Source organism: Monodelphis domestica, chromosome 5 (assembly GCF_027887165.1).
Source record: "Monodelphis domestica isolate mMonDom1 chromosome 5, mMonDom1.pri, whole genome shotgun sequence".
Classification (NCBI taxonomy): Eukaryota; Metazoa; Chordata; class Mammalia; order Didelphimorphia; family Didelphidae; genus Monodelphis; species Monodelphis domestica.
Genome location: NC_077231.1, coordinates 116,597,825 through 116,614,065, shown reverse-complemented (window position 1 = coordinate 116,614,065; position 16,241 = coordinate 116,597,825). Strand labels below are relative to the sequence as shown.

Here is a 16,241-nt window from a genome sequence, read left to right as displayed (position 1 = left end):
CAGTTGGAGGAGAAGAAAGGACTTGTGGGATTGAGAGCTTTGAAAGGAGTCTTTTACCCTGTATACTCATGAGAGACAGGAGTGAGGGACTAAAGTGAAGGACCCCAAATCGGTGGTACCAGAGCCTTGCCTACATTTCCCTTTACCCTGGAAGACAGAAAGATCCCTGACATCTCTGGATCATTGATTAAAGAAGCAAAAGAAGGGCAGAAAACAAATCAACACCATAATCCCACAGAAGACTATTTATTGGAACACAGCTCCTGTTCATCCCTGCCCCAACATCTGCTCAGGAGCACCCCTCTTTTGTGTTTAAGGTGTGAAGGAGAGGGAGAGTTACCCAGAGCTTCTCTTAACTCTGGTCTTGTCTTTCTCTCCCTTCCACACAAACCCCCCCTATTCCTTCATCTCCTCCATCCCTGTGCCTCCTCATCTATCCTCCCTCATAATCATAACAATTTGATTAAATTAAAGGTTGCTGATTGATTACATATAAAATAAACTAAGAGAGTTCAATTCTCTCTTCACACTTGAATCTCTCAATATCTTGTGGAGTGAAAAGTATATGACACTAAATGTTCACTAAATTCTCCCCTTTGTTATTCCTCCCTTAGGAGGAATTGGCTTTTACCAGAATTATCTTCAATTACTGCTCTTTGGCTTTTTGTTTGGATTGCAGTAGGTAAGGGGAAGGAGAGGAGTGATAGGGACAGGGGGAGACATGGGCCAAGTAGGAATGGTTTGGTGGAATGAGAGATAGTTTGAATAGGTTGAGTGATGAGTTGAGTAGGGGGAGGGATGGGTGGAGCAAGGGGAGAGATGGGGTGAATAAACTAAGAAATGTACTGGACTGAGATAGGACAAGAAATGTGTCAAGTAGGCTTAGATGGTGAGGAAGGGTAGGGAGATGAATTTCCCTTCTAAGTCTTGAGGTTACTCAAGATATCTTCCAGTTTTTTCTCAAGGTATTCTATCTCAGTCTTGAGATCAACTGACCTATCTTTCCATTGTTTTTTCTTGAGGAGGAACAGAAAAACTGCAAGGTATCCTATTAGTATAAGTACACTGAGGAACAGTACTGAAGAAAGCCATTCTGAAGGAAGAATCTAATGAATGTCTGAATCTCTCTCAGGCTCCCACTTCTATACAGTTTTCTCCATCCATCAGTACTTCTCATTACATCTCAGGAATCAATCACAGCCTTTCAATTTACCTAGCACTGATAGAGGAAGGAGGGAGAGGGAGGGAGTGAGGGTGTGAACTTTCTTTCTTATTGACTTACTAAGGGTTAAGTAAAGATAACTTAAGTTCTGGATTGATTAACTTAAGGAATAACAATTCTCTTTCACTGATATCTTTTCTGTCTCTGGGTGATGCTCTTTGTCAGCCCTTGACAAATTGTCCATAAATTTCCTTTTACATCTTCCTAAATTGTCTTTTATCAGAAAAATGAGTCACTGTGACTTTTTCTTGATTTTCTTTGTCAGAATTCCTTTTGTGTCTTTTCTATATTGGGAGAGGTGCTGGGCAAACTAGGCAAAAATCCTTTGTTCATTTGACCATCTTAATTTCATTTAAGAAAATTGGGGATTCTTAAATATTTTCATGTTAGGGCTATTGATTTAGGGTTAATTTTTTTCATGAATGTGATTTATCAAATTACTGAGTGACAACTCAAAATCAGTTTGAAAGAAGTGTCAGAAATGATGGTGCTTTTGTCAAAGGTTAAAAAATCAAATCATAGTGCTTTAAAAGTTTGCAAAGTTTAAAGTTTTAGCTTTTATATATAATGTACAGGGTGCTTTAGGTCATATGTTCAACTGAAGTTATTAAAGTTTAATTGTGAAAAGAATTTGATAACCACTATTTATCATGTCTACATAAACTCAAGCTTCTCAAAACACTTTTTCACAAAAAAAGATGTTGTTTCATCTTCTTAATAATCATAGGAAATAGGCAGACAGAGAGAATAGAAAGTCCCAGATGTTATATGGGGGATTTCTTCTCAGATATCAGGAAGCCAAGATGACCTGTGAAGTTCTTCTAAATGTTATATTTTGTGCATAAATGAAAATTTTCTGTTTGGTTGTCAGAGAAAACAGCCTTCTGTCCTTTCTTTTCACAGAAGACCCATCTTTGGGAATGAACCATGTAGAAAAGAAAGAATAATAAAGGTGAATCAATCTCCAGGAGCTGACACACTGACTCAAGTGGAGCCTGCAGATACCTTTTGAGATTAGACAAAATCTTGAAGCTTGAAATGATCATCCCTGGAGTCATCTGATAGAAGAATTTTTCCTCTATCTCTAAAAAGGCTGAAAAAATGTAGGCATGTCTATGGAGGAGCTCACTCTTTGCAGATACATTGCTTATCAGATCTTTCTCCAATCCCCCTCAATGCTCAGCTCCTAGTTTTCTCCCCCTTCTAATTGCCACCCCATCCACACCTTTGTGTCTTTCCTTCTTCCAGGGGCATAATTTCCTTCCTAAATTTTGGAATGCTTCCTTGGGGACAGATAATAGATAGGACAGAGCTGGATATGAGGAAGCCTGGGGGACTGGGGACTTCATATATATATATATATAAGGTCTAGGTATTCTCCAAGACATCCCAAACAAACCCTCTTCATTCTCTGACTGGTCTACCTACCACTGAGCACCATGCTGAAGGAGGCAATCCTCGCCTTCACTCTGTTCTCTCTGGTGATGTCTGCCCCAACATCAAAACCAGGTAAGCTGATGATTCTCTGTTTGGTTGATGCCTTGATTTAAGGGCCCATTTTGTCATCTCTCCCCAACTATTTTCTACAGGTGAAATAAAATTGTTTGCTCAGCCATAAAATAACTTACATTTGGCTTTGGTTTTTGGCTTTCTAGAACCTGTAGAAAGTACAGCTGTGGCTAAGACAGATCCTCCTGCTGATGGACCTCAGAAGGGACCCCAAGGTGAGATTTATTTTTCCTCCATCAAGATCCTTTCCGACCTCATTCCCTTGTGCCAATGTCTTGGATGCATTCTCTTCCACCTATATTCCTTTCATGGTCACTGTTGTGTAACTGCTAATTCTAACTCTGAGATGAACCTTCAGAAATGCTCCTCATGTCTTCTGTATTCCCTAATTGATGTCCAATTGCCAGAATTTCAAGGCCTCTCCATCTAGCATCTCATGTCAGTATAGTTCCTGGTTGCTTCAGTAGAACCCTCTCACGTTCTAGTTTCAGAGACCAAAGGAGTTAATGAGTTTGCATTTTATTGTTGTTCAATCGTTTCAGTCATATTCAACTCTTCATGACCCTATTTGGGGTATTGTTGGCAAAGATACTGGAGTGGTTTGTCATTTCCTTCTCCAGCTTATTTTACAGATGAGGAAACTGAGGCAAATACAGTTAAGTGATTTGTCTAGGTTCACATAGCAAGAAAGTGTCTGAATCTTGATTGGAACTCAGGTATTCTTAACTGTAGGACCAGGAGCCTATCCACCATCTCACCAAGCTGCCCCAGCTTGTATAATTTTAAATTTCTTTTGAGTGGAAACAAGCAATCAGGAAGGAAAATATGTTGTGACTGATTATGACCTTAAGTTAGAGAGTCCTTTGTGCACATTTTCCAGGGCTTGCAATATAACTCCAGTTTTTAATACATGCTCAACTTTCTTCCCCATCTTCAGCTATCCTCTAGTAAAGGCTTACATGCTACAATGGTATTTCCAGGTTTTTTCTTGATTCTTTTAGGCTTGAATAATTCTCATTTATTTTTTAAATATCCCCTCAAGTCTCCTTTTAAAATTGATAACTCAACACTTTTGCCACAGAGAGAAAGAGAGACAGAGACAGTGGGACAGACAGAGACAGCTAATTCTCACCTGAGTCTACCAGCTCTTCTAACTACCTTACATTCATGGTAGATGACATTTATCAATCAGGCTTAATTCTGAGATTAGACCAAAGGAAAGTTCCCCAAGTCTCCGGCATCTCTCAAGTGCTCCTCTATTTCCAGAACTTCCTTCATTCTATATATGCTACCATAATACATTTTGTACCCAGACCGTTAACCCTTTTCCATCATCTAGTTTAGTCCCCCAGCCTTATCCTGAGGTGTGAAAAGTCAGTGACAGGCATGAGTTTGTCCTTCATTTGAATTTTTTTCCATCGAAATCCCCCAATCTCAGTGGGAAATATGGTGTCATGTATCATCCAGTATGTCTACTTGGTCTTTTTTTTTTTATCATTTAACACTTTTCATGGGAATGACTGATTTCTAAATGACTCAGACAGGCTTGAGACACTTCCACTGATTCTTAAAATCTAACATCAATTTTTAGGCCCTTCTCATTTTTGTTCCCCTTCCCCATATATCCCTCTCTAAAGACAACCTTTTTCCATTTTTTTTTCAGAATTCCTTGTCTTAATACCTTTTGGCTTCTATAAATGTTCATTACTTTTCAAATGTCCATTCTAGCCTCCATTTAAAAATTAGGCCTCTCTATACTTTGCAGAGAGACAGAGAGAGAGATAAGAAAGGAAAAGACCGGGAGTGAGAAACAGGGAGAGAAAGGAACTGATAGATGGATAGAGAGCAGAGAAAGAGATGAAAAAAGAAAAAGTAAGCAAGACAGAAGCAAGAGAGAGAGAGAGAGAGAGAGAGAGAGAGAGAGAGAGAGAGAGAGAGAGAGAGAGAGAGAGAGAGAGAGAGAGAGAGAAACTTATTCCATTGGTCTAGTACATTGGACCTTGACTTGGAAATTGTATATATAGATTGGATTTTCTAGCTGTGTGGCCTTGGTCAAGTCACTTAACCACAGTTTCCTAGCCCTTATGTTTCTTCTGCCTTGGAAACAATACTCGCTATCAATTATAAGACAAAAGGTAAGGGTTAAAAAAACCCAACAACAACACCAATTACTTTTAGTTTATTTCATTCTCTGTTTAGACATAGTATCACTTCTCTTTTCTTTTTTGGATTTCCAGAACCAGCCAATACTACAACCAATCCAGAGACTCCAAAGACATCTGCTTCTAAGACTAACCAAGTAACTTCAGGTGAGTTTGTTGTTGTTGTTTTCCCACTAGTCAAGGGCCATTTCTCCTTTTTTTTAAGACATAAAAATTTCCACCCTGCTCTCTGTGTCCTGAATTTACCAACTCTCTCACCTACCTTCCTTTCATGGTCACTTGAATTTTAAAATTTCTCTCACAACTCTAAGGTTTTACTTCCCAAATGTTCCCCCAGGAAAGACTGAGACTTTTATCTCCAAGTCCTTGCAGTCCATCATCAATATTTAGGCTCTTCTCTGTTTTCTTCCTCTTATCTTCTGCAAGCTGAAATTCTTTCTTGGTATATCTAGGTCTTATCTTCATCCCTTTTGACTTCTTTAAATGTCCTTTCTTTTTTAAACATCTACTCCAATCTCAATTCTAAATTTAGAACTTCCTAGTCTTTATTTCTTTTTTGCATTCTCAGCACCCCCCCAAACTACAACCAAGCAGGAGGTTCCAAAGAATGAGCCAAAGACTGTTGCTCCTGAGAAGAAGCAAGTAACTAAGGGTGAGTTGGTATTTTTTATAGCCAAAAGTCTTTTCTACTTGTATAAAAAACGTGAAGTTTTCCCAGTTACCTCTCATCCCTGTCCATCAACTCTCCCACCAACTTTTTCTTTCATGGCTGATGGAATTTAACCATGGGTCCTAACTTGCAGATTAGAACTCAGAAATATTCACCAATTGCAAAAATGAATAATATGGAAATAGCTATAAGTGATAACAGTTCTATAAGCCAGTGGAAATGCTTGTTGGATCCAGGAGACCTAAGTGAAGAAGAGAGGGAAAGAAAATAAAATATGTAAACCTGGAAAAGGATTTAAAAAATTAAAAGTATATAAATTAGAGAAAAAAAGAATACTTCACCAGGTCTTCCAAATCTCTTGGAAGCTTTTCAATTATCAGAATTTCTCTGACTCTACACATGCCACCATAAATACATTTTCCATCTAGGACCTGTAGTCCATATTCATCTTCTGATATAGTCCCCCCTCCTCCACAGCTCCAAGTCTTACCTTGATCCCAGAAAGATCAATGTTGTCATGAGGTTTTAATTTTTTAAAATTTCTTTTCAGTAGAAATACTCAGAGAGGGAGATACACACACAGGAACCCAGCAAAAGAGACAGACACATAGAGAAAGAGAGAAACAGAGACAGAGACAAAGAAACACAGAGAGAGAAGGACTTGTGACTGATTTGTAAATAGCCAGAAATGATTTTGACTCATCTCTAGTCCTTGCACTCTATATTCTGATTTTCTTTGCACTTTTATTCTTCTTCACTAGCTGTCCTCTAGTAAAGATGTAAATGCTTCTACAGATGGACTTTATTTTTCAGACATTTCCTTCAGTCTTTATTTCTGTAGTTCCTGGAACCCTGACCTAGGACTTGCACATATAGCCTGAATTTGTCTCTTATGTGTTTGATTTTTTCCCCTAGTTTCTTTATACATGACTAAATCTCACTTAAAATTACATTGCATACTAACATCTGAATCTGGAGTGGGATTGTGGGTTTCATACTGTGGCTCTAAAATGAAGCACCACTTTGGTGGTTCAATAAGAATCATTTCTTCTCTTGGATTTTCTATTCTTACCTCCCTCAGACAAAAATCCTGAAAGGGGTGAATAGAGAGGTGGCAGAAAACATCTCTAAAGAGTGTGATGGAGCTTTTGTCTCCTCTAGATTCACTCACGGTCAGCTCTCCTTATGTCCCGTGGAAGGACAGACATAGACTAACAGTGAATGAGACCTCTGTCCTAAAAGGTCCCAAAAGATTCTTACACTTTTGTAAAGACTAAGAAAGAGCCATTTCTTGGAGTTATTTAACTTCCTGTCCATCATGACCTCATTCCTACTTTCTTTTTCCTTATCTAGCACCAGCTGAAACTACACAAGATGAGCAGGATCTGATGAAGTGGATACAGAAAAGCAAGTTGTCTTGTTTTCTTAGACTTGGGTCTTTTCCATTTATGGTAGCATAAAATGCAACTGATATGTCTCACCTAGATCTACGTACTCTGTGACCTTTGTTTCTTGCTAGATGTCTGGGTTTACCCCCTTACTCTAATCATATGAGGAGAACCCAAGAAACTCCTTTGTATAAACAATCCCTCCATCTGCTACTGACATGACGAAATTCCCCGGCTCTCCCTTCATGCCCTCTAGATAGTTTTTCCCTCCTAGAATAGCAGCCCTTGTTCTTTGGTATGGCACCCTGTCTCACCAGGAGGTCAGAAGTGGCAATGACAGGAATGACTGTGTATTCCTATTTTTTCCCCCAGTGATATCGGATGAAAAAGAAATAGAACATATTGTGAATGACTGTGATGGTAAGTTAACTTGATTCTCTCCTTATTCAACCTTTTTTTTTGTTAAGATTTTCTGACTTGTAATTGGACAAGAAAGACTTGAGACTCTAAGCTCCAATCCTTGAAAGTCTAACTGAGTTTTTTCTTCCTCTTCCCCAGGTCCCCCATAGTAAGGGCTTAGAATATTTCTAGATCTTGCCTTGATCCTTTTCACCTTCTAAAGATATCTCTTATTTTTCAAATAATTCCTCAAGTCTCTAAATTCATAACTCTCAGACAGAGAGAGAGAAAGGATAGAGCCTATAGGACTCCATTCTATTGCTTTTGTAAATAGAACTCTGGCCTGAGAATTATACTTTGGGCTGAGCCTGGTTTTTATTTCCTTTTTTCTGGTTATCATATACTTTTTAAAATGTCAATTGATGAGAAGGTAAAGAAACCCTAAGGCTTTTTTCTGGTGATTGATGGATGCAGAGCCTAGCCTTCATAGTGATCTTAGAGATCTTGGCCTTCCAGATCTATGGTTGGTAGTAGCAAATGAAAAGTATTCTCTAAACCCCAGTTTTTGTTTTCCCCTGATGCCTCCCATAGCTAAGCAGATTCACATAGAGCAGCAACTATAGATATGCCTTATAAAGGACAGTTCTGCCATCCATCTCCATGTTGTTCCCTAACAGTGCCCATTGGCATGTTTCTTCAGTACCACACTTGAAGATGGAGTGGACTTTGGTGAAAAAATTGCAGAGGAATATGTGTTCCTGAAACTTCTTGTTCCTTTAAAGGTCTTCAGTAGAAGATGATGTTAGACATCATCAATACTTCCCCCTGAGGAAGCCAGATGTGCTCCCTCTTCTACAGTCCACCAACATTCCCAACTTCCTGTCATTGCATGATGACTGGAGTTTTCCCTCCAGCCCTAATTATGAAAATCGATTTCAGAAAATCTCCCCATGTTATAGGCTGCTCTCTGGTTTCCAGAAGGTCCTGCCCCTTCACATAGCATTCTGGATGCCCTTTCAATCTCTAGTCTGTTCTTCTGTAGCCTCACCACCATTCCCAAGAAACCAGAACAGTTCATGGCAGAAATGGATTTGTATTCTCTCTGATCTTTTTTTTTCTCCCTGCAGAGGAAGAAGTACCAATGCAGATACAGAATGAAAATGACAGTAAGTGAAATTGCCCCTTCTTTCACTCAGGAATTTTTCTTCAACTTCAATTACTTATAAATGGTCAGGAAAAGCTAAAGATTCCAATCCTCTGTCCTATTTCATAGCCATGATATAGGTTTCTTCCTCCTCTTTAGCAGATACACAGGAAGACCTTATATCCTTTCCTTATATTTCCTGTCCTTGTCTTAATCACATTTGACTACTGCAAAAGCTTCTCATTTTTCAAATATTCTTTTTCCAGTCTGCATTCAAAATTCAGAGCTCTCCATTGTACTACAGTCTTGCACTTTGTGTCCTTGTATTGTCACAGGGGTTTTCCCCTTCTCTTTTATCTCTGAGATTTTTACCTCAGGAAATTCCCCTGGGTCATCTGTTTCCATCAGCTTCTACTTCCTTTTCAGGATTACCTTGGCTTTCCAGATGCCATTCTGGATACTTTTCTTGTTCTTTTTTTAAACTCTTATCTTCTCTCTCAAAATCAATACTCAATATCAGTTGTAAGTCAGAAGTGTGGTATGGACTAGGCCATTGGGGCTAAATGACTTGCCCAGGGTCACCCAGCTAGCTGGACACTTTTTCAGTCCCCTGACCAGTGAGGCTTCTTGTTGTTCATGTGCCCATCCATTATCCCTGTGGTGTCACCCCAACAGTAAAACATGTCAGTGACTATAATGGACTAATTTTCTCTTCGAATTGCTTCCCACAGTCGATTATGTGCCATACAACTCAGATTATGACAGCCCTGATGGTAAGTTAGCCTATTCCTTTTTAATTACAGAAATACTTGTCTTCATATTGTGACCCAAAAGACAGGAATGATTTTAGTTTCTTCTGCTGTTAGAATTCTCAATCCATTTTCAACCACAAGTATTTCCTCCAACATAACCTTTCAGGGCCATCATGTATATAAAAGGATCAAAACCAGAAATAGCCTTATTTTGCTTTTCAATTATTTTTTCTCAGATTTCTACGGAAGTGAGACTGAGGATGATTATAACAAAGGTAATTTAATTTGAACTTTCTTTTTAATTTTATTTTTCTTCAGACTGATTTACCTATAATGGACAAGAAAGGCAAAAGACTCATCTCTAGTATTTGATTTCTAGGTCCTTGCCAGTGTTTCATTTCCCGTTTTTTGTTCTTCAGTAAGAGTTTAAGTTCTTTTGTAGTATTTCCAAGCCTTTTCTATATACTGTTTAATTTCTACAAATTGTCTTTATTTTTTTATATGTGCCTATCCTTTTCTAGTCTAAGTTTATTAAAAGAAAAAAAATCAAGCAAAGCAACTCAACATATTGACAACACCTATGAAAATGGTTCTGTTTTACTCCATTAGTCAACCATTTCTCTGCCTAAAGGAAATCACTCTCTTGACTTTTAATCTCCTGAAGTTGCCGGATTAATGAAGTCTTTGGTTGATTAATTTCTGAAATCTCTTTTTGGTTATCTTTTACATTAATTTCTGTCATTGTGTAAATTGTTCTCTTGGATCTATTTTCATTTTCTGTCAAGTCATACAAGTCTTCATTAAGGATCCTATAGAGAGTGTCCAAAAGACATGATGCCATGTGTAGTCTCATTGCCTTATCTTTATAATATTGAAATCACCATCATTCTGATGTTATTTTTAGTAGATTTTGCCAGCCAATGAATCAATTTTTTTAGAATCAATTTTATAAACAATATAATAACAATGCTCTGATTATGTTAAGTGAAGAATCCATATTATTTTAAATGAGCATGCATAGTTTCTAAAACCAACAAATAAACAAGATCATTGCAAACAAGACATCTTCCCATTCCAGTCCACCCTTGAACTTTATGTTCCAGTTTTCTATAGGTACCTGGCAATATTGGGACTCTTCTATCAGATTTTATAAGGCAGTGTTCATGTCTAATTCAATTAGTTTCAACCATCATCTCTGCTGATCATGATATCACTGACCTCCTCCAACTAAATCTTGCTTCCTTCTCTCAACCTTTATGTTATGGCTCCATAACACTTAGTCAGGTCTTCTATTAGTACTGTACAGTCAGTTCCTCCACTGTCCTTTTCTCTCTAGGAGTCAACTCTAGCTGTTCATGGTACTATAAACTGAGGAATTCATACTAGAATCACATTCTAGTAGGTTTTGTGGATTGTTTAAATCTGATCTATTTCGTTTTCTTCTTTCCAGACTGCATTTCATGCTATTAAATGTAAAAGGCAACAACTTAACCAGGTAAGGACCTTGGATCTCTTCAAGTACCTCCTCTTTGCTTTCCACTGTGGATGGCTTACCCATCACTGAGCAATTCCTTTTCTGGAAGGCATGGAAAGTGTACTCCCTGTGTGCTCTAAAGGGACCTGGGAGCTCTAGGACATCACAATAGACAGAGGAAACCCCAATACTGACTGAACACAAAAAATTATCATGGATACTATAGGAAATTTTAATTTCAGTCCTTATGATTTGTTTTCGAAACCCCAAAGCCTAGCTCAGTGTCTGGCACAGAGTAAGTGCTTAAAAGGGCTCACTGATTTGTGTTGCTTGAATTTATTTTATTACCAAAAGAGTCATTGATCAGTTAAAAGAAGAATGAACTTAGAGTCTGCCTTTGCCTCTTCCTGTGTCTTGTAGTTTGTACTTCTTTAATTCCCCATTTCTTTCTATAGATTCAGGACCTTCCAAACCCTCCTACTTCTCACTAAGCATGTTTCCCTCTTATACTCACTGCTATCTTGTTCCAAGTGGTATTGTACTCTCAGGCACAGGAGTGATAATGATATACAAAGCAATTTCATGGATTACTTCCCTCTTCAGCTCTACCTTAGATAAGCATAATAAGGAATCTGCTTGTTGACTTGACATGCCTGAATGTCATGGAGGTCTAAAAGAAGGGATCCTAGATAGCAGTAATTGGTTGGCTATCCAATGACAGCTTTGGGCAACATGTTGAATGAAAAAACTGTCTTTGGTGTTTTCCTCCATTTTTTGCTCTATAAATTTTTCCACAGTAAATAGTAACTCCTCAGGGAGCAAAACTTGTGCCTTCAAGGACTTATGAGAAAAAATCCCTACTTTCTAAGAAAAGACCTTATTATGAAATGGATTCACAATAAAATATAACTATTAGATGATGTCAAATTTATGCATAAGCTATTTTGGGGAACTTGTATTTCATCCACTGTCTGAAAATCTGAACAAAGGACTAATAATAATATTTAAACCAATTTGGGAGGTATACCTTGGACGGAATGGAAGAAATTCATTTACATGTATGGAGCTTCTTGGTAACTTTGAAATTACATGGTAATGATATGGCTGACTTCATCATCCCCCAATTTGTCTCATGTCTAGTTCTTTTGATTCAGTGCAACCTTTTATTGATCACTGTAGGCTAGATATTTAAGAGGAGGAGATGGTAATGATGTAGAGAGATCTATCTGGTAGATGAGTGAAGAAGAATAAGACTGTAAGTTTGCTGAAGAAATAGAGCTCCTGCATTCTGTTCTCATCTTCACTGAGGATTCATTAGCTGTGACCCCCTTCTCATGCCTATTTCTCCCTACACAAAATGAGGTCTTACTGCACCCTACAATTGTCCATCACTGGAATAATAGATTTAATGACAGTTTTGAATTGGATGAAAAAAAGTTACTCATAGGAAGGGCAAGGGGGATTCCTTATCTAGCACATTGATACCCTGCATCTCACCATTGATTTCTTTCTCATTTTAGAATGTGAAGAAAATATCAATCTCCCCTTTTCTGAGAACTGGAACATCTTCCTCAACTTCCATTACATTGCTGGAAAATTTAGATCTTCAGAACACGTTGCTTTCAGTTGGACAGTACAAATGAGGGAAGATTTTTGTCTAAATGGATTTCTCTATTTGATTATCATTTCAAATTTTATTGTTTTTTAGATGACAGGATCATGGGTTTAAGACTGGAAGCACATTCAAATCCCTTCTTTTCAATGTAGAAATCTTGATATTAGTTTCCTCCTGTGTACCACACTGCCTAGGAGAGGAGTTAAGTATGTATTCAGGTCTGGCACATTCCAACTCTTTCTCCCAGTTTCACAAGGTGCTGAATTCCTTTTAGCTACATTTTTCCACCATGATCTTTTAAATGAATTATTAACACTCACCCTAGCACCCAGTCCAGGTCAACTATTTGTAATTATTTTATTTCATCTGATTTGGAGTAAATTTTTGGTTTATATTTATTAGTTTGTTTTTCAAATGTAATGTCATTAATAATAAAAAATGTATTTGTTGAAATTTGTATCTTTTGTTGACTATCTATTTGGCTTCTACTAGACACCATAGTAGAATATAGTAAGAGTAGGCTTTCCTGTTTTTCAGTCTGAATATATACAGGGTAATGATTTTTGAGAATTCATGAGATGAACTTTCATTCCTCTCTTAGGTAACATGTTTCATTTGGCTTGAGTGACCAATATTAGAAATTCAGGGCCAGGAAAGGTTTGGGTCATTACGGTGATATTTTTTATGTGTATCAATTTACATGTATAGGTGTTCAAAAATAATTCTATTACTCTTCATAAATTATAGAAGAAAAACCAGCTTCTTATGTGATTATTTTGCCTGACTGAACAACTTCCCATGGTACTGAAGACTAAACTTACCACACTCAGCTTAATTGCCCTTCATCTACAGCACACTATATAAAAACTGAACTCAACTACCTCTATTCTGTTTTGATTGCATTGCCAAAGTCTTGTTGCATATGACAGTCCTCAGCTGCTCAGGACCCCACAAATAGCACACTTAAAACATGGCATGGGGGAGGTGTGTTATTTTTGTTTTGTTCATATAGATTATTTATTTCCACTTGTGTCTGTCTAGACGTCGTTCACCAGGAGGCAAGAATAGACCACACTGGCACCTTTCCCCACATTTCTCACAGGGAGACTTTAATTCCTGCAAGGAGAGGAAGTAGGAGATTGGGGCCAGAGGCTGTTTTCCTAAGAGAGCAGGGGTGCTGGCTGACTCCCTTCCCACCAAATTCTGGTACTACAACAGAAGAAATAGCAAAGATACACATTTATCTAATTCAATGGCAAAGTAGAAATCAGAGAAAGCATACATATAATAATTTATGAGTCAATACAGATGAAGGTGCTCTTCCATCATGAGCAGGGTAACTTATTTTAAGAGAGAAAGAGATAGAGTTTGACAGAGAGGTAGAGATAGAGAGACAGAGAGAGAGGTGATAGGGAGAAGAGGGAGAGAGGGAAATAGAGACACAGAGAAAGTGTGTGTGTGTGTGTGTGTGTGTGTGTGTGTGTGTGTGTGTGTGTGTGTTTGATCCCCTCCTAATAAGAATTCTCCAAGGTCTGTAGTGTGGCAAACTGGGGATCAGAACATGACAGGGATCAGAAGGTCCATTGTCCAGAGTTTTTCTCACTTTTCTGTGACATGAAGAGAGGCTATCATTTCACATCTCTTTCAAACCTAGAAGCCAGAAGAATCCAGATCTCTGTTTCTCTCACCAACTCTTCCCATACCTCCAATGAGGAGAAGATCCTATACAACTGGCTTTTTTAGTCAAGGGTTGTATATGTAACATAGGGCTTTCCAAACCAATTTCCTTATTGGGGCAGACTACATCGTATTGGTCCATTTAAATAGACTAGAGATCTTCCAGTTAGAAATGTCTTCTAAGGAGACCATAAATTTAAACCATTAAACCTGACACTTAAAACAAATCTGTATACTAGAAATCTAAAGCTATTACAAGCATCAGGTTTTCTTGTGGGGCTAACACATTCCTTTACCTTTTAATGTGGATTTGATGTTATCTGGTCTTCTGTCTAGTAGACATTGTAGTGGAGACAATCTTCCTTGGGTTTTTCAGGAATTCCCTCTCAGAAATTCACCAACAGTATATTCTTGTTTTTGTTCAAGTGCACTTGAGTGATTTGCCCCAGGGACAATGAAATAATCCCCTATTATTTAATTTACTCTGCGTCTAGTGGACATTCATGGTTGTTGAAAATAAAATATAGAACCGATTTTCTTTCAGCTAGGGGAAAATGAAACCTTCAGTTTTCAAAGTGATATGGGAAAGTACTAGATGAAGTATCAGGATATCTCGGTTCCAAATTGTATTGGCTTTGCTGTTCTCTGACTGATCTCTGGCTTATGGAAAACATAAATGAGTTTCATTTTACTCTTTTTCATAAATGGGAAAGAGAAAATCCATCATGAAAGAGCTAGGGGAGGAGAGGCAAGCAGACTCACAAGCAGGCTTTTACAATAGTCCAAGCATGAGGTAATGAGAACCTGCCCTAGCATGGTGGTAGTGTCAAAGGAGAGGAGAGGGAATATGGAAAACCTTGGTATGGGAGTGGGATATCTGAAGGAGTTGAGGACATTATATCTCTGCTTCTTTTTTGTCCACTGCTTTCAGGTCGACTAAATATCTCTATTCAATCTAGTTTCCAGATCAGTTATTATTCCTATTAGATATATTATATTTCTTTTTTTCCAGTTTTTTAACTAATTTTTTATTTGACACAAGAGAATCTGTGTAAAATGCGAAAGGATGAGATTTTTATTTCATATAAAAAACAATGAAATGGAAAGGAAGTAAGGTAAAATTTGGATCATTGACCTTAACACCATGAACACTTGGGGGCAAAATTTTACCTTTTACACAGAATATTTATATGACCACAGGCAACCAGATTGCTTAACTTCTCCATATCCTCAGCAATTCTTTAACATAAATTATAAGTATTTGCCACTGTGGTGGGAAGATCTCCCTTAAGAGTCACTTATGCCAATAAAACCACAAATTCAGATTTTATATTTCTTTTTTTTGGGGGGGAGGGTTCTTTATTAAAAAAATAATTTATTTAGTTACTTTAGAAGATTATCATTTGATTACAAGAATCACATTATCTCCCTCCCTCCCCTACCCCCACCATTCCCACAGCCAACATGCAATTTCATTGGATATTACAAGTGTCCTTGATCAGAACGTATTTCCGTGTTGTTGTTGTTTGAATAAAGATTTTCATTAGAGTCTATATCCCCAATGATATCTGCTGGACCCATTTATTCAAGCAGTTATTTTTCTTCAGTGTTTCTACTCCCACAGTTTTTCCTGTGAATGTGGATAATGTTTTCTCTCGTAGATTCCTCTAAGTTGTTCAGGATCACTGCATTGCCACTAATGGAGAAGTCCATTATATTTGATTGTACCACAGTGTATTGGTTTCTGTGTATAATGTTCTCCTGGTTCTGGTCCTTTCAATCTTCATCACTTCCTGGAGGTCCTTCCAGTTCCCATGGAATTCCTCCACTTTATTATTCCTTTGAGCACAATAGTATCCCATCACCAACATATACCACAGTTTGTTCAGCCATTACGGAAATGAAGGGCATTCCATCATTTTCCAATTTTTTGCCATCACCATGAACACAGCTATGAATATTTTTATACATTTTTTTCCCTTATTATCTGTTTGGGGTATAAACCCAGCAGTCCTCTGGGCAGACAGTCTTTTCGTGTCCTTTGGGCATAGTTCCAAATTGCCCTCCAGAATGGTTGGATCAATTCACAACTCCACCAGCAATGCATTAGTGCCCCAACTTTGCCAATTCCCCTCCAGCATTCATTATTTTCCTTTGCTGTCATGTTAGCTAAACTGCTAGATGTGAGGTGATACCAAAGAGTTGTTTTGATTTGCATCTCTCTGATTA

The 16,241-nt window shown here is 37.9% G+C and overlaps 1 protein-coding gene across 1 annotated transcript; it reads left to right on the top strand.

The window, feature by feature from the left end:
• LOC107650100 (uncharacterized) lies at positions 1 to 12,369 on the top strand. Its single transcript, XM_056799156.1, has 12 exons — positions 1 to 317; positions 2,126 to 2,731; positions 2,878 to 2,946; positions 4,969 to 5,040; positions 5,462 to 5,545; positions 6,917 to 6,970; positions 7,324 to 7,371; positions 8,478 to 8,516; positions 9,226 to 9,267; positions 9,483 to 9,521; positions 10,697 to 10,741; positions 12,241 to 12,369. The coding sequence occupies exons 2-11, from the start codon at positions 2,662 to 2,664 to the stop codon at positions 10,714 to 10,716; spliced, it is 537 nt and encodes a 178-aa protein (XP_056655134.1). The 5' UTR covers positions 1 to 317; positions 2,126 to 2,661; the 3' UTR covers positions 10,717 to 10,741; positions 12,241 to 12,369.
• The last annotated feature ends 3,872 nt before the right edge of the window (positions 12,370 to 16,241 follow it).

What these genes read in the sequence shown, in the direction of transcription:
- LOC107650100 (XM_056799156.1), top strand. Translation starts at nt 2,662, where the DNA reads ATGCTGAAGGAGGCAATCCTCGCCTTCACTCTGTTCTCTCTGGTGATG. An exon ending in TGCCCCAACATCAAAACCAG is followed by an intron (nt 2,732 to 2,877) that starts GTAAGCTGATGA and finishes TTGGCTTTCTAG; the next exon opens with AACCTGTAGAAAGTACAGCT. An exon ending in GATGAAGTGGATACAGAAAA is followed by an intron (nt 6,971 to 7,323) that starts GCAAGTTGTCTT and finishes TTTTTCCCCCAG; the next exon opens with TGATATCGGATGAAAAAGAA.